At 33.0% G+C, this 25,063-nt stretch overlaps 1 protein-coding gene across 3 annotated transcripts in view; it reads right to left on the bottom strand.

Annotated features, from left to right (window-relative positions):
• Window positions 1–1,493: 1,493 nt before the first annotated feature.
• Window positions 1,494–25,063, bottom strand: part of Cul2 (cullin 2) — a 97,393-nt gene continuing 73,823 nt past the window's right edge. For all 3 annotated transcript variants that reach the window (XM_071599889.1, XM_071599888.1, XM_027928623.2), the window contains exons 10-21: window positions 24,863–24,987; window positions 23,360–23,467; window positions 22,457–22,516; window positions 21,437–21,565; window positions 21,248–21,334; window positions 20,337–20,489; window positions 19,981–20,058; window positions 13,827–13,893; window positions 10,303–10,505; window positions 9,396–9,497; window positions 3,824–3,940; window positions 1,494–2,276 (exon numbers count right to left, since the gene is read on the bottom strand). In XM_071599889.1, the coding sequence (XP_071455990.1) occupies window positions 2,145–2,276; window positions 3,824–3,940; window positions 9,396–9,497; window positions 10,303–10,505; window positions 13,827–13,893; window positions 19,981–20,058; window positions 20,337–20,489; window positions 21,248–21,334; window positions 21,437–21,565; window positions 22,457–22,516; window positions 23,360–23,467; window positions 24,863–24,987 (1,361 nt within the window). In that variant the 3' untranslated portion in view covers window positions 1,494–2,144. The remainder of the gene's footprint in view (window positions 2,277–3,823; window positions 3,941–9,395; window positions 9,498–10,302; window positions 10,506–13,826; window positions 13,894–19,980; window positions 20,059–20,336; window positions 20,490–21,247; window positions 21,335–21,436; window positions 21,566–22,456; window positions 22,517–23,359; window positions 23,468–24,862; window positions 24,988–25,063) is intronic.

Below are 25,063 nucleotides of genomic sequence, written 5' to 3'. Positions count from 1 at the left end.
TAGCTGACCAGTTTCTCCCACAAGCACTCAGCATTGTACAGCAGGGCCTCCCAGGTTGGCACCCTGAGCTACAGTGATATTTCAGTTGCTTGAGCTAATGTGATGAGACTGCAACTCTGTGTACATTCTCTTTAGGGAAGGTGTGTGCGAAAATGAATTCTAAATATTGCTCCCTTTCTGGATGGTGACTTGGTTGAATGTATCTGGCCTCTTCTTCATGTATGTGTGTAATAGGTTTCTTTTTAAGTAAAAAGGGGAGAAAATGTGAAGAAACCTTTTGTCATTTATGTAGACTTTAGTACAATTATTTTGTCCATTTTTTTAATATGATATATTTTCTTGACAATTAGATACCAGAGTAAGTCTTAATTTAAACTTTATAAGTGTTTAAGAGAAAAAGGAACCAATTTGGAAAACTTACAAGTTCTCAAAACAAGCATTTTGGGTTTTGACAGTAAATATACAATATTATAGAGTTTGCCACTATTTCCTCTCTAGGAAGAAAGGTAAGAGAAATACACTAGATAAGTAATTATCAGTTGATTTTTTAGGGGGATTAAACTCAAGAGCCACTCAACCACTGAGCCATACCCCAAGCCCTATTTTATATTGTATTTAGAGACAGGGTCTCACTGAGTTGCTTAGCACCTTGTTTTTGTGGAGGCTGGCTTTGAACTCATGATCCTCCTAACTCAGCCTCCTGAGCCACTGGGATTACAAGACTGTGCCACCATGACTAGATGATTTTTAAAACACTTAACACAAGTCAGAAAAAGTATAATCAAATAAACCAATTGTAAAAGTCATTTTTCAACAAGAGAAATTTAAATATATTAAAACCACATGTGAGGTGACTCTAAATAATTCCTGTTTATTTGTAATAATATAATTGTGGTTATTTTTTTAAAGACCTGCCTTATCTGTTAGCCATACAAACTGAAGTATTAAAAGTGAAATGATTTGTATGGGATATACTTTAAAATATTCCAGCTTTAAAAAATTATATGTTGTGGGGGCCAGGGGCAGATAGAATTTAAATATAACAATATACCAAAGTATTTTAATATTCCCACTGACTTATAATAAACAAAATAGAATTTCATGTCTCTATATAAGTGGTACCTGGTGTATCTGGTGTAATGTACCAAATAGATTTGTTTTTTAAAAAAGGTTATTTAGGTTATGCACTGTGAGGCAACCGTGTGATTTACAGGAGTGGATATAGTATACCAGGTAGAGGGAAATGGAAGGAATAGACTGTTATCAGAGGGTCTCCTACAACTCAGGGAAGGCAAAACTGGGATATTATTCTATATTAGAATTAGTGTGTTATAAAAACAGTAGTATGACAAATTTGAATGAAAGGCTCCATTTATACCAGGCTTGATGTCACTACATACTACTCATACATGTGAGTATGGTATAAGCACATCACCAGAAGCTGCTGATGGAATTATGTCTTCCATATTCAAAATGTTCATATACAATGCAGGTCTAAATCCATAAAAATAAAGCATTTTTTTAATGCTAAATGCAATAATTTTAGACATTTTTCATGGAGGAGTTAATGAAGATAAATTAAACCAATGAGATAAAAACACAAAGCTGCATTAACTGCTTGCATGACTCATCAATATTTTTATATATATATTGTTTTGTGGCCATCCTGATACTCCAACCACATAAAAAAAGGCATTCTATTTCTTTATTTTTTTTATTTGACAAGCAGCAATATCATGTTTGTCATTTTAATGTAGATACAATTATTATGTTATCTGTCATATTACAATATTTAAGTTTTTATTTTATGTCCTTTAAGATACATTAAAAAAAAAAAAAAAACACATCAACTGCAAACGTGAAGGGGAGAGAAAGCATGGTACCCAACCAAATTTCCACATTTCAGCAATACTTCACTCATTCTTTTAAAAGTTTTAAGAAATGTCATAATGACATGAGCTTGAAATATCTCTAGGCATTTTCTTTGACGCTCATGACGTGGCACTGGTGATGTTGTAAACAGCAGAAAAACAGGGGCTGCCAAATGACCAAATTATGGAGGCACAGGCCTGCTTTTTCCCACAGGAACACACCGAATGGTGATGGCAATGATCTTCTCACACCCACACTGGAGGAGAGCAACATCACGCGACGTAACTGTATTCATCTGCGGACGCTTGGCTGCGTTCAATGTATTGTTTGTCTATCAGAACTTCAATACATTTCTTAATCATGCTGATACTTGGATTAAACCTAGCTCTTGACTGGCTAATCACCTGTGTTAAGAGAGACATGGAAGTCAAACTACCACTAATAAACCAGCTATCAATAAATATTTTTAAACAATTAGCAGTAAGCTTTCTCAAGTTTACTGAGGTTTCAACAAACATACCTAAATTAGATTATATTAACCAATATTATATTCAGCTTATATTAATTAAGCTGAATAAAATCATTCAAAATAGAACTGATAGGGCAAATAAGTAAGTTGCATGAACAATATTAAATTCTATTTATTTTTTTTGTGGTACTAGAGATTAAACCCAGGAGTGCTCTACCATTGAGCTATATACCCAGCCCTTTTAATTTTTTTTTTTTTAATTTTGAGACGAGGCTGGCCCTGAACTTGCAATCCTGTTGCCTCAGTCTCTGGAGTAGCTGGGATTACAGGCATCTACCACCACACATGCTCCATATTAAATTTTTTAAGCAAAGCAAGGCAGTGCACAGGGAAAGAATAATCAGATCTATCAGTTTTGACATGCCAGTTGAAAAGAATTTTTATTCAAAGTAAGGGAAAAAATTGTAATGCTTACATTGTGAAAGAATTATGGTATAGAACAAAACAAAATTTAATAATGTTTATGCATAATTAAATGAAACCATAAACTAAGTAATCTATCTAAACACTCATACACTTGCCCACACTTTCATTTAACTCCATTTTCTGTTTTCTGCTCAAAACATCACTTTATCTAGAAAGCTTTCCCCAACATCCCCTATATCAGGACTTATTTTTCTTTTTCTTTTTTTATTTTTTGATACTGGGGATTGAACCCAGGGGTGCTCAAAACTACTTCTGTTTTGAGACAGGGTCTCACTAAGTTACTTAGAGTCTTGCTAAATTGCTGAGGCTGGTCTTGAACTTATGATCCTCCTGCCTCAGCTCCTGAGTTGCTGGAATTACAGGTGTGCACCACCATGATAACTCCAGCAACTGGAATTTCATGTCTCTATATAAGTGTTACCTAGTGTACCACTTATATAGAGACATGAATATATATATTCATGATATATATATATATATATATATCAGAATCTCTATATACATTCTTGTAGTTCTATATGTCTTCCTTTCAGAGCATATAATATAGTTTTCCATTTACTTGCATATTGTTTGTTAATAATGTATTTCTACTCCATTATGAATTCCATAAGTGCTGCCACATCTTAGCTGCTTGGCACTACATCCCCACTGTCTAGCTCAGCACTCCATCACATGGTAAAACACTGTTGTTTACATGAAATGAATGCCTATTTGATGTATTCAACTTCCTTCAATAACTGTAAAGAAGTCTCAATAAACTGTCAAGTCTGGATGTTCAAGTCTGAATTTCAATCTCCAAATTCAAGCCAAAGCAAATCCAAATTTAACACCAAAATTTTAGGAAAGTACTATTCTCATTAAATAATGCAATATCTCTTTGAGGATCTATGCTATTTGAAGATTATGTCTGTATCATGTTTAAGAAGAAACAAGAGTTAATCTGTACATTGATAATATCCTCTACCTAAGAAGTCTTGAGGACTTTTCCCTTCTTACCTCTTGAATAAGCGCATTGTGCCGAAGCACTTTTCGTGCTTTCATGATACGAACTATAGCAGCTTGAAGATACATTTTCCGGTCCTCATCCACAGCACTTCTAGTCTGCTCCATTTCCTGTTTCAAAGAAGGAAAAATTAGCAAATGAGCCACTATCATTGAACTTGTTTTTAATTCATTTTATCAGTAAGTTAAAAGAATTTTCAATCAATAACGAGTAACAAATTACAGATATCCTATGCCCAATATCACATAACCAATGCTAAAACATTTATTCTGGATTATATATCGCGTTTGAAGGTTATTTAAAAAATTACATTATTAAAAACTATAATGGTAATGTCAACAAGCATAAAGTAGGACTTAACTGACAAAGAATAATAATTTTTCAAGAATGTTGTCCTAGCAACGATTACACACTCTGTATCACAATGCAGATGGAGTTGTAGCAAATGCAATAATTAGCTCCCAGTGCACATGGATCAAGTTTCAAGGGAAAGAGTTATGTAGGGTTCTGTTTGGCTCAAGGACAGTCATGAAGGATAGGCCAGAGAGAAGCTATCTTTGTGGAGCTCACAGAAACAGAAGCAGCAAGACATGGCATCCTCATTATAGCCTTTTAAAGATAAAATATAATCCATGAATCATAGGCAATCATTCATTAGCCTTCAAGAAAACAGGATCATGAACACTTTAAGGTTCAAAGTTCATGGCCATTAATTAACATGTGTCTCCACCATGGGAATGTAAGTTTTCTGTAAAGGGCCTGATATCTTATAGACCTTCATATCCTATTCTGAGTCCAAAGCTTGAAAATAAGAGACAATCAGGAGAATAAGTGTTATGAACAGTTTATCCCAGACGAAAGCAACAGTCAATGCTGAGTTTTAAAAAAAATCATGAGCTACTCACAATGGTTCATCCAAGAATCTGGACACCAAGCTAGACCTACTCAATCACAATTTGCATTTTAACAAGATCCTCAGGTGGTTCTCATTGTGCATCAAAGTTTGAGCAACATTTTCTACCTGACACTTATCTTTGAAAGAAATGAGTTCCTCCAACCTCAGCAACTTAGGCCCTAAGCAACTTAGTGAGACCTTATCTCAAAATTTTTTTAAAAAAAGGTGGGGGGGGGCTGAGGATGTGGTTCAGTGGTTAATAAGCACACCTGGGTTCACTCGCACATATACCCTCCCCTACCAAAAAAAGTTGTAGAACTTTTCCTTATTTAAAAATGAAAAGAGACTGAGGCCTAAGATCCAGGAGAGGCCCGCCCCGTGGAAGATACACGGTCAGCCACCCCACACTGGGGTTCTTTATCCATCAAAGCATGGCTCCACAGCCCAATATCAGGGTACATGTAGGCTTGAGACTGCCACTGCCATGAAACTGGTAAATCACTGCTTCTATCAAGGGACAACAATAAAGACATGGTAAGACATCACTAAGGTCCCTGTCGGCCTGGCTGCACCAGAGGTTTCACTACTAGGGGTCCTAACAGTTAACCCTGTTGCTGAGGTAACAGGGAGTCTTGCATGGGGTTGCCTATCTCTTGTTTCTCCTACTAACAGCCAACTTCTTATGATTACCCTTTCACTTCTCATATAATCTAATACCTCCATATTCTCACATCCTACCTCATAAACATCTCAGCCAACCCTACAGTCCCCTCTTCTACCATTAGAAACTGTAAACCATTATGCAAACCTATTGACTATAAGGTAGAAGAAAACCAAACTCATCATTTCTGTTTATAGTGACAAAACTGTAAATGGAAAAAATAGAAGCTAACTGGTATATGGCTGCACGTTGGATACATTGAATGCTGTAATATTGATCTCTCCCTTAAAAATGAGGTATTGGTAACCTATAGAGACACTATAAGACAATAGGGCAGAAGCTGAAATATCTTGGATCTACACTGCAAGAGAGGAAGACTAATAGACATCATGAAAAAACAAGGGAGGAAAGTGCCCCAAACAAACCAAGATACTACAACAACAGAATCCATAGATAGCGCAGTGGGTGAAATGTCAGAGAAGAAGTTCAGAACATACATAACTAAAATGATTTGGGAATTAAAGAATGACCTAAGTGAGCAGATACAGGCAAAAATCTTTCACACCAAAGAAGAGATAATAGAGCAAATACAGGTTGCAAGAGATTACTTGAAGAGAGATACTGAAACAAAACAAACAAACAGAAATCCTTGAAATGAAAGAAACAATAAACCAATTTAAAAACTCAATAGATCGCATCACCAACAGACTAGATCACTTGGAAGTCAGGACCTCAGACAATGAAGACAAAATATACAATCTTGAAAATAAAGTTGACCTCACAGTGAAGATGGTAAAAAACCATGAACAGAATACTCAAGAATTATGGGATACCATCAAAAGACCAAATTTAAGATTTATTGGGATAGAGGAAGGTTCAGGGATTCAAACCAAAGGAATGCACAATCTCTTCAATGAAATAATAGCAGAAAATTTCCCAAGCATGAATAATGAACTAGAAAATCAAATACAAGAAGCCTATAGGATATCAAATCTACAAAATTACAACAGATCTACATCAAGACACATTATAATGAAAATGCCTAGCATATAGAATAGGGATAGAATTTTAAAGGCCGCAAGAGAAAAAAATCAGATTACCTATAAGGGAAGACCAATTTGGATCTCAGCAGATTTTTCAACCTAGACTTTCAAAGCTAGGAGATCCTAGAACAACATATATCAAGCTCTAAAAGATAATGGGTGCCAACCAAGAATATTATATCCAGCAAAATTAAGCTTCAAATTTGACGAGGAAATAAAAATCTTCCATGACAAACAAAATCTAAAAGAATTTACAGCAAGAAAGCCTGCACTATAGAACATTCTTGGCAAAATATTCCATGAGGAGGAAATAAAAAACAACAGTGAAATCTGCAAAGGGAAAAACTACAATAAAGGAAAAGCCAACCAAAGGAGAAACCAGGTCAAGCTAAATATCAAAAATGACCAGTAATACAATTCCTGTCTCTTTTAACCCTTTGGGGTAAGTTTTTAACTACAAATATCATCTAATTTTCCAGGTTTTTGTTTATTTTGTACTTTTTGTTTTCCATTTCTCTTCACAAAGTTACACAAATATTTTCTTTAAAAGTTTTAGCATTTTATACATTATATTTTAATATATAATTAATCTGATATGTGTATATACATTGCCTGTGACATGAGATGAGGTATATTTTACTCTCTTATAATTAAAAATCCATTATTCAAGATTCAAGAATGAAAAAGAACCAGAGTAAAAATTGTTTTATAAGGTATTTATAAAGGTAAGGGCAAGGTTGAGGGAAACTAACAAATTAGCAGGTGAAAGAAGAGAGAGCCATTATGAAAAACTTGTAGGAGAAGGCGACCTAACTGAAGTTATTCCCACCAAAAGCATGTAGAAACCAACTCAAAGTCTAATAGAGTCGTAAAGGAAGGAATAAAACACCTCACTCTGCTTTTGTATATTCTAAGTTCATCTATTAGTATCCCTTTCTGATGGAAATCAACAAGAAACCACATAACAAGGGGATTTATCATTCAGTCTACAGCACATGTCTCACCAAAAGGTGAAAGATGAAGAAAGGAGCCGACTGGTTACATGAGGCTACTGAATATGTGAAATATGTCTAGTCTGAATTGAGGTGTGCTATGTGTTAAATAGACATTAGACTCCAAAGAATTACTAGGACAGAGAAAATGAATATGAAATATCTTACTAACAATTATTTTCTTTGCAAATTATGTTGGTAACCCATTGGTTTAAATGAAAATATATTAAAATTAATTTCTCTATTTGTTTTTTTAAAAAAAGGAGAACAAGGTAACATTCTGTATCTTCACTATAGTACTATATATCCATATTTGTATGTGGTCATTTTTTATATTTGTGTTATCAAAATTCACATAACTATTAAATTAAATAGGGAAAATTGTACCATATATAAATTATATCTCAACAAACATGACTTTAAAAAAAATCTAGTTCATGAAGTGTTTTAACAGTATTGGGCACATGCTAACCACCTCATAAATAATGGCTATTATTATGATTCATTAAAATAACCAGCATCAAGCTGTTTCATAGTGGGGTAGGGAGAGGGAGCATGGGAGGAACAGATGAACTCTAGATAGGGAAAAGCGGTGGGAGAGGAAGGGGGGCACACAGGGTTAGAAATGATGGTGGAATGTGATGGACATCATTATCGAAAGTACATGTATAAAGACACAATGGTGTGAATACACTTTGTATACAACCAGAGATATGAAAAATTGTGGTCTACATACGTAATATGAATTTTAATACATTCCACTGTTATATCTAACAAATCAGAATTTTAAAATTTTTTTTAAATAATAAAAATTAAAAATATGAAATTATCCTACTTCCTAAGGTAGATTTTGGTTTTTTTTGAAGAATGCAAAGTAAAACTACACTTTTGGGGGGGATGGAGGTGGTGCTGGGGATGGAACCCAGGAACTCCCATAAGCTAGGTAAGTGCTCTACTATTGTGCTACATCCCTAGTACAAGCTATACATTTTATTTTATGTTTTTAAAAATATTTTGTTTTACTTGTAGTTGGACACAATACCTTCATTTTATTTTTATGTGGTGCTGAGTATTGAACCCAGCAGCCTGCATATGCTAGGTGAGTGCTTTGCTGCTGAGCCACAACCCCAGTCCAAGCTATACATTTTAATGTGGCTTAAGGCATATATGACTAAACAAAAACTTTTCCCTGGAGCAACCCAATAGTACTACCTTTTTTTTTGTTTTGTTTTGGTACCAGGGATTGAACCGACAATACTTAACCACTGAACCACATTCCCAGCCCTTTTAATATTTTAATTAGAGACAGGGGTCTTGCTAAGTTGCTCAGGACCTCGCTAAATTACCAAGAATAGCTTTGAGCTCACAATCCTCCTGCCTCAGCCCCGAGATAACCATTACTACTTTTTAAAAATGAAAAATGCCAACAGAGTTCTGTTAGATTGTAGGTTCATAAATGCAAAGAACAAAGAATAAACCAGAAAAGATGTATCATATATTTTTTTAATATTTATTTTTCAGTTTTTGATGGACACAACATCTTTATTTTATGTGGTGCTGAGGATTGAACCCAGCACCCCACACATGCCAGGCGAGCACGCTACCACTTGAGCCACATCCCCAGCCCATGTATCATATTATTGATTTTGAGATACAAAGTTTTGTTTGATCTCAGGGTCAACTGAACTTGTTAAATCCAAGGCTTAGAACTGGGTGTGGTGGCACCAGCCTATAATCCCAGTGATTTGGGAGTCTAAGACAGAAGGATTGAGAGTTCAAAGCCAGCCTCAGCAACTTAGCAAGGTACTAGGGAACTCAGTGAGACCCTGTCTCAAAACAAGCAAACAACAACAACAAAAAAAGGGCTGGGGATGTGGTTAAATACTCCTGGGTCCAATGCCTGGTATCAAAAAAAAAAAAAAAACCCACAATGCTCTATCATTAAAAAACAATATGCCATTAAAAATCACTTACCTGTGGTGTATCTTTCTGCATTGATGTAGTAATTTTAAATTTTGTTCTTTTACTGCTGAAGTTCATATTTAATGAAAATGAAGATTCTGCATCAATGTCTTCCTACATTTAAAGATATATTTATAAAAAATAAGTTTACTGCAAGTAACATGAAATTAATAATGATCAAGCATGAAGAACTAAACTCAATTTATTATTGAATTTATTAAGAGAAAAATAATTGTTAAATAAGCAAAAAGCAATTCTATTTTAATTTTACATTTTTCAGAATTTGTTTTTTAAACCATTTAAGCATCTACGATACCCATAGCAACAACAATGAAGACTTGTTACTAGAAAAGTCATAAAAAATTAAGAGTATATGATTTTCTTGTTATTATTATAAGGGATATAAAAACAATATGGTGATTAACTGAGTCCTGACATTAAGATACATGAGAGCACCCGGGACAGAATCACACTAGTTAAGGCTATATATAACCTAGATATCAATAGGCTGTCATTTCCGATTCAAAACCATGAAATTAAATTAACTGAACACATGGGGGGAAGGAGAACCAGAAGGAGTTATAACCATCTACAGTTTAAAAACTGTAGACTACAGGATTCAATTAGAATCCTGTAGATGGCAATTCTTTTACAATTTTTCAGTAACATTACAGTACAGAACATTATAGTACAGGACAAATAAATCAGAAAACAGACCTAGGCACCAGCTTACATAGCATTCCCTTGACTCCTAAGTTCACAACTATATTGGGCTTGCAGGAATGTAGCTGGTTCAAGTGCTTTTCAGAGAACAAAGATCACTGACAATTATAGTCTTACTTTAAGCAGTATCAATATTCACACTTTTTTTTATGGAATCTTTGCAGTTTTTAAAGTTTTGGGGAACATTACCACATACCTTTTCTGAATCATGGTTAATCATTTTCACATCAAGTAATGATTTGATTGTTTTTGTCAGTTCCTTTTCATTCATCTGAGTGCTGTCTTGAAGCTCTTTATAGCTGACAGTTTCACTGTTGTTAAAGGCAAGAAGAACTGCCATTTGGTATGTTGTAACCATGGCTACATATGGTTTGCCCAAATAGTTCATTTTAACTTCACCTATAATCAAGACAAAAATTGATACAGTAAACTAATCATTTAAAGAAACATTCAGAATTATCTGAGTAATAATTGTTTATTTCAGATATTTTCCCCCTGCAACAGAGAACCAAGGACTTCTTAAATTATTTTAAAGCCACTCCAGCTAACAATGCAGTCATTTTGCTTTGTTTGCAGGGAATGGAGGTATTACTAGTTTTGCATATGTAATATAAATTACAATTAAGATATCATAACTTTACCCATGGGTTTGAACAATGAGGCAGCAGCATATTAGCACATGGAAAATCTTGTAACAAAGAGTATCAAAACATGTATGTGCTCTGTAACATGTAAAAAATATGGAAAGATAACATGCAAAAGAACTTCCTAAAGCATAAAGTCATGGTTTAGTGACTACACATACAGTAATGAATTATAAAATAAACCAGCATGAGCTTTGACTTTAAAGCTTTTCATTTTAAGTTAAGCTATATTTTACATTAATTACTCCAGAGGCTGCATACCCTGCTCAGGGATAATTAGTAACTCTGATCAAGACTTTGGAATTATGGCATTTGCAACTATAATGCTAAGTGAAATTAGCCAAACTCAGAAATTCAAAGGTCAAATGCTTTCTTTCATATATTATAAATAAAGTAAAATACAGGAAAGGGGAAGGGAAGGATAAGAACCCATCAAATACAAAAATTAACAGACAAACGAAAAAAAGTCTACATAGGAGTAGAGGATGGAGAATGGGAGGATATGGGATGGGAGGGAAAGAAGAGGGATCATGAACTGAAATCAATTTTCATGCATGTATGAATTTTTTGGGATGAACCCAACTATTATGTATTAACTATGAAGCTCTAATAATAAAAATAATAATTTAAAAAATGAAGTTGTAGAGATCTATTATATACCATGGGATCTACAGTTAATAATGGTGTATGGTCTACTTGAAAACTGTTATTATATCTTAAATGTTCTCACCACATACAAAAATGTAAACATGTAAGGTGACAAATATTTTCATTAGCTTAATTTAATGACTTCACCAAATAACATATACATTAGAACATCACATTGTATACTACAATTAAATAAAACTTTTGTCAATTATATCTTAATAAAACTGGGAAGGAAAAAAAAAAACCCAACTTTTTCTAGTGGTTTCAATGATAGGTGATAGGTGTTTTCAGTACCAATGATTCAAAACAAGAAATGGACTTAAGAGTTATTCTCTCTTTGCAAAAGGAAGAAGCTATTTGGGTTCTCTTGTGTATTTAAATATTTTTTAAGAACTCTTTTTTTCTTTTTTAAACATTTTTTAGTTGTCAATGGACTTTTATTTTATTTATATGCAGTGCTAAGAATTGAACCCAGTGCCTCACACATGCTATACAAGCACTCTACTACTGAGCCACAACACGAGGCCCTCTTGTTTATTTTTTGCAGTGCAAGGATTTTGTGCATGCTTAGGCAAGCATATTACCACTGAGCTATATCCCCAGACCTGGAAGAAACTTTGGTTTCAATGAAAGCATATGTACAAAACACTAAAACAAGATAAAACACATGAACAAACAAGCACTTCAAAATCTGGTTATCAAGCAGGGTGCTGAGGCCACATGCCCAAGTAATCCCAGGGGATTGAGAGGCTGAGGCAGGAGGATTCAGAGTTCAAAGTCAACCTCAACAAATTGGCAATATCTTAAGCAACTTAGCAAGACCCTGTCTCTAAATAAAATATACAAAAGGATATGGATGTGGCTCAGTGTGTTTAAGCACCCCTGGGGTCAATCCCTGGTATAAAACAAAACAAAACAAAAAAATCCTGGTATCTTCCTGTGAAGTCAGCAGAGCTCAAAAACAGAAAAAAAAAAAAAAAAAATTGTTCTCTTCCCTATTTAAATGTTATTGGTAACAATTTTCAGGCCAAATTTTAGTGGCTAAAACTACATACATAAACTCCTTGTTTCTTTCTCTATACAACTCTGCTGAACAGCAAAACTTGAATCCCTCAATAAAACTATGTTAAGAGACAGAGTGATAATTGGTGAGGCATGTGAATGACCAGAAGAGATTCAATTCCACAAGACAAATATTCAGGGGACATAAAAGCAAACTAAATTCAGTTACATTAAAATATATTAGTTTTCTTAGAAAACAAAATCTATAACAGTAAACAGTAAAATTTTTCTTTAAAATTAATTATATTTACTAAATGAGAATAAAAAAAATTCAAAATATGTAAAATAGTCAACTATCACATGACCACTTATGAAGAAACATCAAGAAACAGCTTTTTATTTCAGCGTACTAAAAAATTAGAATGTTCAATTTGTTCAATAAACTTGTATAGATAATGCTATATGTGTTACTAACATAATGAGTCATCATATTCCAAGGTATAAATTAGTCAAACAAATGGTAAGTTACATGGTAACTTAGATGCAATCTCTCTTAGGCAAGAGGAGAAAAGGTTTTCTAATGAAGATTATGGAAGATGATCAGATTTCCTTGCACTATCTTAAGAGATTAACACATTCCCCGTTTTCATATAGAGGGAAAGTTAAGTCATTGCACTTTTCAAAGCACAGTTTGTCAAAAAGAAATTTTGAATGTTTGCTTTGGCTAAATCTTTAGGCAACTTAGCACAACTGCACAAAATGCTCAATCATACAGATATTAATACTACCATAAATAAGCCGGCCCTTACTGTTCCAGAAAGAAGCAAAGGAAATTATTAAATAGTGAATAAAGTTTTCTTAAACTGGAATCTATTGAAAATTGAGACTTATTCAAAAAAACATTTTTTTACTGCAGTCCATTACAGTATAACGAGTAAATAGCTAGATCTCCTTATGGTGCTATAATAGTTACTGAAATTTCTAAGGATCCTGGTATACTAAGAAAATAGGTTTCTTAGGAGTATCTGTCTGACCCATCAAGTCTATGTTTCTAAATAAATTTTCCAATGCCTACAAAAAGTGGTTGGCTATAGATATGTAATAAGTCCTTTAAAAGCAGCAACATTATAAATAGCATAGTTAAGAAAAACTATTAAAAAGTGTTGTACTTCTGCAGGCACTGTAGCTCAGTGGTAGAGCACTTGTTTATGATGCTCAAGATCCTGGGTTCTATTCCCAGCACTACTAAAAAGGAAAAATACTATACTGAAACTTCATTATTAGTTGCTTGTATGGTAACTAGAAAGGCAGATGGAGAAGGAATGGATAAAAAAACCATAATTCGGCTACAGGAAATCTCTTTCTAAATTAACACAATTATATAAGATAAATTTCATTAAACTAATTATAATTAAATGCAGTTTACCTGTACAGAGATAATGTAACCATGTAAGTTTCCTTCCACTGAAATGCTGGCTATAAAATAATTCAAACTGTAAAGAAAAGAAAATCAAATTATTTTCAGCTACTATAGCTTGTCCTACTTAGTTATCCCACACTAAAAAAGTTTTAAAAGTTCATGTTAGAAGACATTAGAGCCCATATGATATACCTTGTCATTTTACAGATGACAAAACATATCTGTGCTCATACAAACGTTATCACAGAGTTTTTGTTTTGTTTTGTTTTTGAGGTATAACATTACAACAGGTTTAATAAAACCACTGTTCTTTGCAAAATAATTTTATGTTAACACTTTGTGCCTGGGGTAGCAGCATCTTGCACTGTGACATTCCTATACATACATAAGTACTTTATCAAAGCATCAACATTAAAATCATAGTAGCCAAGTACAATCATGCATGTCTGTAGTCCCAGCTACTCCAGAGATGAGGCAGAAGGACTACTTGAGCCCAGGGGTTTGAGGCCACTCTAGGCAACATAGCAAAACTCTCCTTCCTTAAAAAAAAAAAAAAAAAAAAAAAAAGTGGGTGGGTGGAGCAGAATAACTTAGCCAATTGCCTGCACAAAGGTAAACTGCCACACTGTGGGTTATTTTTCTTCTTGAATCATTTCTGCTGTACAGTAAATTGTTATTACTATCAGTAAAATGATACCAATCTACCCAAACTCTTTTAATTGACAACCTTGTTCAGGTTTTTCTATTAAACCACATCATTTGCAAATTTTACTTCTGGTTTAAATTCAGAAATGACATAGTCAATGATTCATTATTTTCAAACAATATTAACTTAGACTTCATAAATTCTAATTACTGACCAAATGCACCATCACATACATTTCAGCATAAAAATGTCATAATTTTATTATTTCAGATTTGCCAAAAAATATCCTTACTGATGTGGCAGACCAATTAAGATGTGTGGCTATGACGTATTATATATGATTTAACTTCTATATGTAAACCGTAATCCAAAGAAAGTTTCAGGGAACTCTTCTTTGGATATTATTTTGTTGAAATTATTGTGAATGAGTAAATTTTATATTCTGTCAATGTAGGTAAATCTTTTTTTTTTTTTAATATTTCTTTTGGTTGTTGATAGGCCTTTATTTTATTTATTTATATGTGGTGCTGAGAATTAAACCCAGTGCCTCACACATGCCAGGCAAGTGTGCTACCACTGAGCCACAGCCAAAGCCCCAATGTAGGTAAACCTTAAAACCTTCTTTCCAGGATTGAATGTGTAATTACTGGACATGAGTCCAAAAATACAAAGTTCATATCTTTTACAGGGGATGGGAGTATGGCTCAGTGGTAGGGCATGTGCTTAGTATGCAAGAGGCCCAGGGTTCCAATCCCCAGTGCCAAAAATAGAAAAGAAAAACAAAAAAGAGCTAGTACATAATATATAGTAGGAAAATAATACTGAAATATGAAAAGATAAAAAGTTGATTTCTTTATAATAAAAAAATACACAACTGTAGCCCAGTCAAAGTTGAGAACTGTACATATATGGTCAGCATTAAGTGCCATATGTAACATCTAAAACTTTTAGTTACATATCAAATATATTTTGAAAATAGATTTAAAAAAAGCAATCAGCAACACTTTGTCTATTAGCTATACTATGATCCATCCTTACTATGAAAGTTTAAAGCTCTAACCAAAAGAATCAATAAATTCTTTCAGCAGTTTATTCCAAGTTTGCCTAGCTCTAGGAAGCTGAAATTTGTTGAACATGCTTTCTCTCCAGTGGCAAAGCATCCTCCTCCACCAAACCTTTTACATGATAAATAGGAAATGGCTGGTACCTGGGATACTTAAGAATTTTGTCATCCTGATTCTAATTCAGACAGCTAATCAAAATATGTCATAAGAGGATTTCAGAAGAAAATAGTTTTGACTAATTAATAACCTCTCAGAGTGACAATAAACTCAATTATAATATACGACTCACAATTTATCCATAAAACACAATTTATGGACAAAAAGCAAACCAAAACATCTTTAGAAATGAGAAACTCAACCTTTGAAATGTTCTTTACAAACCATTTAAGTGCTGCACTAGCTTCAAGATGTATATTGCAAGCTCTGAAACTATGTTTTACTTCTTTATACTCCCAGCAACTAGTACTACTCAATAGGTTATATTGATAATATATGCCAAAAGGAAATATTCCTTCATCCTTAAGATTAAAATCTGATTAAAGACTCTCACACATATAACTAGTCAAGAACAAAAAAGACTAAGCTATAAATGTAATTATTATTTGACCTGGTACTACAAAGACAAAAGTTGCAAGACCTTGCTTAGATTAGATTGTTAAGTAATTGTATTATCAAAATTTATTAGTAAGACATATATGATAACTAAACTTCTCACTTTAAAATAAACAAGTAAGCCAGGCATGGTGGCCCACACCTATAATCCCAGCAACTCAGGAGGCTGAGGCAGTAGTACCAAAAGTTCAAAGGCTCAGCAACTTAGTGAGCCAGCCCCTAAGCAACTTAGTCAGAACTTGTCTCAAAAAATAAAAAGAGCTAGGGATGTAGCTTAGTGTAAAACACCTTTGGGTTTAATCCCCAGGACCAAAATAAATAAATAAACTAAATAAGCTAGGGGCTAGGGTTGTAGCTCAGTAGTAGAGTGTTCACCTAGCACATGTGAGACACTGGGTTCAATCCTCAGCACCACATAAAAATAAATAAATAAAAATAAAGATATTATGTCCATCTACAACTAAAAGAAAAAAATTTTAAAAAGTAAACAAGCCAAAGGACAGCATTTTTCAAATATCATTTCAGGATTTATTAATTAAAACTAAAAAGATCTTAAAAGTTGACATTTGATACTTAATAAACTTATTCATCTCCAAAAGACAGCTGATTAATAGATACTAGATATTTCTTTAATATTATTTAGGTTTCTGAACTAGGTCCAAAAGAAATATAGCAATTAGGATTTACTGGTTTCAAATGAAAAATAAATTAATTTCAACTACAGTTTTATTTGCATAGTTTTAATTATGTGTAAAAGAGAAGTAATTTTTGGTAAATGGCTATATTTAAGATTAAGATGTAAAAAATACGAATCATTTCTAGTCAAAACGAATGTATACTTTTAAGTACACATATGATTTCAATTTTATGTAGTTAAAAACTTGGATTCATACGGGAAAAAATATATATACATACATACACACACACACATATGGATAAGGACTGGAGGCTTAACTTAGTAGTAGAAGACTTGCCTAGCACACTCAATTCCCTGGGTTCAATCTCCAGCACTGCAAAAAATAAATTTAAAAAATCCAAAATATATGGATAAGCTCCCTCTACTGGTACTTAGAGGAACTAAGTAGTCTTGAAATCATAATTTCATAGTCAGAAAAAAAATCACTTCCTATTTATTTATGAAGAAACTAAAACCTAACGATGGTTTTATATTAATAAAGCTCAAAAGGTGGGTTAAAAACCCTTCTTGGAAAATAATTAAAGAGAGAAGGAAAAAGGACATAAAGTTAAAAAAGAACTATTTTTGCTGGCCCACATTTTCTCCTTTAACTTCAACTGGAGAAGAAGGGTTTCAAAAAGAGGTAAGTTTTAATGATGGAGAAAGAGACTGATTCATTCCAAATGACTTTTTTTGATTTTAAAGAGAGAGAGAAACAGAGAGAGAGAGAAAGAATTTTTTTTTAATATTTATTTTTTAGTTTTCGGTGGATACAACATCTTTATTTGTATCTGGTGCTGAGGATCGAACCCAGCGCCGCGCACATACCAGGCAAGCTTGAGCCACATCCCCAACCCAAAAAAGAGGTAAGTTTTTTTTAAATATTTATCTTTTAGTTGTAGTTGGACACAATACTTTTATTTCACTTATTTATTTTTATGTGGTACTGAGGATTGAACCCAAGGTCTTGCACATGTGAGGCGAGTGCTCTACTGCTGAGCCACAATCCCAGCTCCCCCAAAAGAGGTAAGTTTTAAGACTGTCAAAAGAGACAGTGTTAATGTTCTTTCTCTTGCCTAGTCACAAATAGATTAAAATGCTTTACCTACCTACCCCAGGGACCTAGTTTACAACTTCAAAACACTTAATAACCTAACATAATGTTCTGACCATCCAAAGATGGATGCTCTTCTTCATGTTATTACTTATAAAATGACCCAAATTTGACTACTAAAAGTCTACCTGTGTGTGGTATCCTCAACTCTACAGCCAGTAATACTACTCTCCTCTACTATCACCATCACTGCTACAAATACAACTGCTATAACTCTTATTTCTACTATCAGCTGTCACTGAGTATGCACTACATACCACACTAAGTGCTTTAATAGATCATCTCATTTCATTCTCCTATCAATATTCTGAGGTAATAATCAGTTTAACAAAAGATTAAAAAGTTACTTTCCCAAAGTCAGAGCATATTTATTTTTATAACATATATCTGAAATCAGGAATTACAATTCTAGAGCCTACACTGTATTTAAAAAAAAAAAAAAAAAAGACAAAAATAAAATACTTGCCTTTTTCTTTCTTTCTTTTCTTTTCTTTTTTTTTTTGGTACTGGGGATTTTACCCAGGGGTGCTTTACCACTCAGCTACATTCCTTTATTTTGAGACAGGGTCTTACTAAATTGCTTATTGCCTTACAAAAGGCTACATCTGATATAATCCCACATACATGAGATATTCAAATAGGCAAATCCAGTGACAGGAAGTAAACTGCCTGGAGTGGAAGGAGGGGATAAGTTAGGGAAAAATGGACAGGAACTACTAATAAATAGATTAGGGGCAATTTTTAGGCATTGAAAATGTTCTAAAATGATGGTAGCCAAATTCTGTGGATATACTGCAGGTTGAGTACTCTTAATCTGAAAATCTCAAATTTCAAATGATCCAAAAATCTGAAACTTTTTGAGGATGACATAATATCACAAGCAGAAAATTTCACACTTCATATGGTGGGTCATAGTCAAAATGCAGGTGTACTAAAAATAGTCTATAAAAGTATCTTCAGGCCATACACATAAAGTGAATATTGTCATAAATGAACTGTGTTTAGACTTGGTTTCATACCCAAGATATCATTATTCAAATATTCTCAAATCTAGTGGGGGGAAAAAATCTGAAAGATTTTAGTTCATAAGCATTCTGGATAAAAATCACTGACTCTTTAATGAGTGAATGGTATATATGAATTATATAAACAGTTGTTATTTAAAAAAAAAAAAAAAAAGATGTTCTCCATGGTTATTTTAGAAACTTTTTGGTCAGCATTCTAGGGTTTCTACTTAGTCAAAGTTTAAAGCAATTTTTACTTAAATTTCTAGCTTCAAAAACATTTTTGTTCTAGGATTATTTCTCATTCCACATACATTTATCTAAATTACAAGGCGGAAATAAAAATGTTACAAGGGATAAATAATGTATACAAATGGTTCAAAATTCAAATGGAATTAAGGTGTTTTTTTTTTTTTTTAAATGCTGGGTTCTAAACTTTCTTCCAATATAAAAAAGTTCTAAGTCTAAAACTGCTTAAGAACAGATACTAAGCCAGGCATGGTGGCTTATGCTTGTAATACACATGGCTTGGGAGGCTGAGGCAGGAGGATCTTGAGTTCAAAGCCAGCCTCAGCAAAAGCAAGGTACTAAGCAATTCAGTGAGACCCTGTCTCTAAATAAAATACAAAATAGGGCTAGAGATGTGGCTCAGTGGTCGAGTGCCCTGAGTTCAATCCCCTGTATCCCCCGCAAAAAAAGGGAAAAAGGGCTAAGCATATAACTCAGTGATTAAAAAAAAAAAAAAAGAACAGATACTAGATTTACTAAGAATAAGAGATAAATCGTGACAAGGAACTCCTTTTATACCCTCAACATTTTAGTTTTGATTCTAGTAAATATAATAATTTATTCTTTCTAAAGGACACAGACTCTAATTTGTAAACATTTTTCTAGCACATAGCCATTAAGACTTAGGGAAAATACTGAAAGTGATATAATACAAAAACAATTACTGGAGCTGAGGGTATGGATCAATGTATACTATGTGCTTAACATGCACAACTAAAATTCCTTTGATTTGTTAATGTCTTCCTGCAAACTTACCATCTGTACACTTTTTTCTAATTCCTGGGGTATTGCAAATGTAGACGAAGGAGCCTGAGTAAGAGGCCATGCACCAGCCTAGAAAGGCAAAAAACCCCAAAAATAAAATCAACATCTAATTTGAAAGAAAATATTTATAAAATGTTTAAGCATTAAGTTCTTTTTTCTTCCTCAAAATTTCAATAAAAATCAGAAGTATTATTATCATGGCACATTTCATTCCAAATCATTATAACTATGGAAGCCATAATATCCATTGACTGAAATCAATGTTAACGAGGCACTCAGTTATTAATTCTTTATATCAGCATATTGAGATGATTCATAAATGCTAATAAGAAAACACATATTCATACCTGTAGAACATATATTTGAAAACTGATTCCCAAATCTATTACTGTGTCTTGGTTTTTGATAAAATTGTTGAACTTATTGTTGAGATCGGCACTGACACTCATATCTGTATACATCCGATGTAGCTTGCTGGTAAACTCATAACCACAGGCTTGCTGTGAAAAAAAGATTCAAAAAGAAAAATAATAAATCACAATGATTGATAAGAATGTATTGCTAATGTTAGTTCTTTAAAGATCCTTGCATATAGTGCTTATACCCAAGGCCTACATTATTTAAAACCCCAAGAAGCTATTTAAAACTTTTCAAAAATTTCTTTCCTTTTCAATGTAGAAGTGAAAGAAAATACATAATTATGAAATAATTTTAAAATATTAGCTTTAAACATAGAAACTATTATACCAATCCACATAGCTATTTCAACACTGCAAAATGCTTTATTACTATTAGTAAGATATCTTTGGGGATTTACATAGCATCAAATATACTTGAAAGATTATTGGCAATACCAGTCACAGTCAATTAAAAAAGGAGGGTATTTAAGACATATTTTTAATACCAGCTATGAAGTGATGAAAAATTTATTTTTATCAGTGTATAAGTTAAAATGATATAAAATTAACTGAAGTTCAACTGTACTCTAATACTTGTAAGAAATATTTTAGGAAATTCATTTATAAGTATTATGAATTCTTTTAAAGATACTGTCTTGGAGATCTTTCCGTATCAATATATACAGAGACATTTTGTCCTTTTAATGCAGTATTTGTATCTCCCCATTATATGAATACACCAGCATACATTTAACCATCTAATCCTTGTTGATGAATTATTACCTATTACTACATACAATGCTGCAATAAACATCTTTATGTACTGGTGGAATAAATTCTAGGGCATTGGTATGTCCTACCTTTAACTTATTGATCATGGCTTCTTCAGAATCCATAGACATAGATAACCCATGAATTAAACGTTTTGCCAGCATTCTTGCGTAGAACTACATTAAAGAAAAAATTTTAAACTTACTTCCTTTCTAATGACTTTAAGTTCAAAAATAAAGCTGTTGATGCAAATCAAAACTTTTCTATTTATAACTTACCTTTTGAAAAACATCCTTATCATCAATATATTTGAAAACAGTAATGAAACTCGTAAGTTTGTCTTCTACTTCATTCTCAGTCATCCCTTTTGCTGACTTCTTTAGTAAGTTGTCACAGTACTTCGCAAGCTCAAATAGAAATTGATAATATAGCTTATAAAGGGCCCTTCTAGACTTATTATGCTTCAAAGAAGGTAAAGTGGCAACAATACAAAATAAAATTAATGGATGGAATCTTTGACATTCTAGACTAATGTTTTAAAAATCATGAACATGAACTACATAATTTAAAATATATGTGGCAAGATAAATTTTAAAAACACTAGAAGCAAAAAACAAAATAAACTCAAAAATTAAATAAACATTGACAAAACAGGGATAAAAATAATATAAATTTCTAAAAGAACATGTAGTTGAGTTTTGAATAGTTCTGTAAATTCTGACAAAGAACAATAACTTTTTTAAAATCTTAGATTATCCTTGGAAGCAAGTTTCCTTCAAAGGTTACCAACAACTTACCAGATTTCCTACTAACTATAGATATAACAAAATCTCCATAAAAAAATGTATATTATTTCAAAGCAGATACACTCTTCGTTTTGTTTTGTTTTTTGAGTACCAGGGATTGAACTCAGGGGCACTTACCCACTGAGCCAATCTCTAGCCCTTTTTTGTATTTTATTTAGAGACAGGTTCTAACTGAGTTGCTTAGGGTCTTGCTAAATTGCTGAGGGTGGCTTTGAACTTGCGAGACTCTTGCCTCAGCCTCCTGAGCCTCTGGGATTATGGGAGTGTGCCATAGCACCCAGCTAAAAAAGATACACTTTAAAATCCACACTTTGTATAATGAAATGTTTTCCTCCAGTTATTCCTTAAGAAACGGTATGTAGAAAATAATTTTTCATCTATTTTTTTTCTGAAAAATGCTACCAAAAAAAATTTAATTTGAGATTGTGCTCAGCTTTCCTTTTCAAATACTGACTTTTCATAAGACTACATTTAAGCAACCATCAAACTTACCAATTCAGGTGCTTTGCAGACAGACTTGGGTTCTCTGTAATTTACAACTGATGTAAGGGCCTAAATAGAAAACAGGTGTGTAATTAGCCACCAGCACTAGGGCAAAAGTTCAGGTGGTTCAATATATGCTATAATTGCTGTCCAAAAAAAAAAAAAAAAAAACCCACCTATTATGATTTAATCTTAAATGTTTCCCAAAGGCCATGTGTTGAGGACTTGGTAGCCAGTCTGACACTGGTGCATAGATGGTGGCAGAACTTTTAGGAGGTGGGGCCTAGTAAAGGCAGGTAGGTCACCTGGGCATGCCCTTGAAAGGGATATGGAGAAACTCTCTCCTCCTTCCCTAGCCCTGAGGTGAACATGTTTCCTCCACCACACACTTCCACCAAATTGTTCTGCCTTGCCAAAGGTCCAAAAGCAATAGAGCTCCATTCCTATTACAAAGTATTCTTTAAACTAAAATTTGAACATAAATAAAATTATGCTACTTTTTAAAAACTTTACAAATTTCCTACATAGAATAACAAAATCAAGTTTTGAAATATATTTTCCATTCAAATATTTTAAATAGCCTATGTGGTATATGTGAAGAAATAATCAGTACTAAAGAATATTAAAATTATACATGCATTTTCAGAAGATACTAGTTTATAAACAATTCTGCTTACATAGCATAATAATAGGAAATTACATAGGTATTCAGTTTAACAATTCATTTAATAAGTTAAAACTTATGTTATTCCTATTTTGACTTTCAGATTTAAGTTAGTTACTTAAGGTTAATCTCCATGTCCAGATCAGAAATCTCCTACTTAGAAGCCTAATCCTGACACTGCCTAACAAATGATACAAAATTTTATATGCATCTAGTATATATACATATAATACATATGTTAAAGTTACCTTGTCCAATGCACTCATAAAATGTTGATCACCATTCAAAACAGTGTTGATAAGTTGAACAAATTTACCATGTACTTCCAAAACTGACTCCACAAATAGTGTTGGCATCTAAATTTAAATATAAAATACAAAATATAAAACCACCTTTTAAAATAAATCAAGAATATAATTAGTCTTGTTAAAGACTTAAGAGTAAAGTTTACAGACTGGGGATATAGTTTAGTTTGTAGAGTGCTTGCCTTGCATGCACAAGGCCCTGGGTTCTAATCCCTAACACAATAATCACAACAATAACAAAAGAGTAAAGTTTACCCAAGCAAAAAGTTTGCTGGTGAAATTAGCTTTTGTCATTCAACGTCACGACTGTTTATTACATCCCCAAAATGAAACCACCAAAAGCATATTTCTCTCCTATGTTGAACACAGTATCTTAAGGGTAACAGAATAAGTCTTTGAAATACCAGATTTATCACTTTCATAAGGTTATATAAACAAAGAATGCCCACAAAGTCACTGAAAGCTGAAACAGAGAAAAGAATGAAAAAAGCCAGCATCTCTAAGACTAGATACCCCTGGAACTGGACAGTACAATCCTTACATCTCAGAAGGAAAGAAAAAAATAGCTACTAGTGCAAAAATGAGTTTCCCTCCAAATGGAGATAACTGGAGAAGTTGGTATCTAAGGTAGCTGATTTGAATCCGATGCAAATGCATTCTGTTACATTTCCATCTTCCAGCCTTGACACAAGACTCCACTGTTCTATGCCCAATGTCATTCAATACCCTGACTCTATAAACCTAATAATGTAAACCAAGAAGAGTAACAAATAAGACAACCAACTATTCCACAAAATTGGAAAACTTATGATTTCCGATGGGAAAACATAAAAACTAACAATTATTACTTGCTAAAGACAAATCTACAACACCAATAATGAGAATCTAATAAGTATTCCTAAGCAACGATGTCCATACACAGATAACTATATTAAAGATGATAAGCATACAGTTCTACTAAGGTAGAAGTGACATTTCATGTTATATTTATCTTGTTATCAAGCAATACTAGTAATAACAAAAAGGTAGTCCATCATGATGGAACATTTATGAAAGAAATGCAATTTGTAAATATTGTTATTTGGTTGGTAGAGTACTCTTGAGAAGGTATTAGTGATGTGAGGGTCACTAACATATTTGTAATTTATTTGTAATTTGCCAATTACAAGTAAACATAAACAAATAGGAAACAGATTTTTCTGTGAGAAGTTAACTGCTAAATGAACATATCAGTATGGCTAACAAGGAGTCTCATTTAATGGTTTTATAATAACTTGATAATTCCAAAATGGGTCCAACAAATTCTAGGTTTAAAATATTTGAATAAAGATATTTTTTATTTGTTGACAAGACTTTTTCTTTCTTCTGTAACAGTCAAAAGAAGAACTCTTGGTAAATATTATTAAGAAAAAAAAAAAACTTTCTAGTTCCTTATACACAACTCACATTTTCCTGAGTAAGGTTACTGGTTGCTCTAAGGCCCTCATCATGGATATGATTTTGCAGCTCCTGAATCATATGAGGTAAACCAGTAGACACAGCACGGAGTAAGACATACATATTTGCCATGTCTGAGGGGGGAAAAGAAATTTCATTATTAAATTCCCAGATATTTTTAAATTGTAGGTAATACATAGCTCAAAATGC

Source organism: Marmota flaviventris, chromosome 12 (genome assembly GCF_047511675.1).
Source record: "Marmota flaviventris isolate mMarFla1 chromosome 12, mMarFla1.hap1, whole genome shotgun sequence".
Classification (NCBI taxonomy): Eukaryota; Metazoa; Chordata; class Mammalia; order Rodentia; family Sciuridae; genus Marmota; species Marmota flaviventris.
Note: the sequence above shows the minus strand (reverse complement) of the source record. Positions and strands in the feature narration are given on the sequence as shown.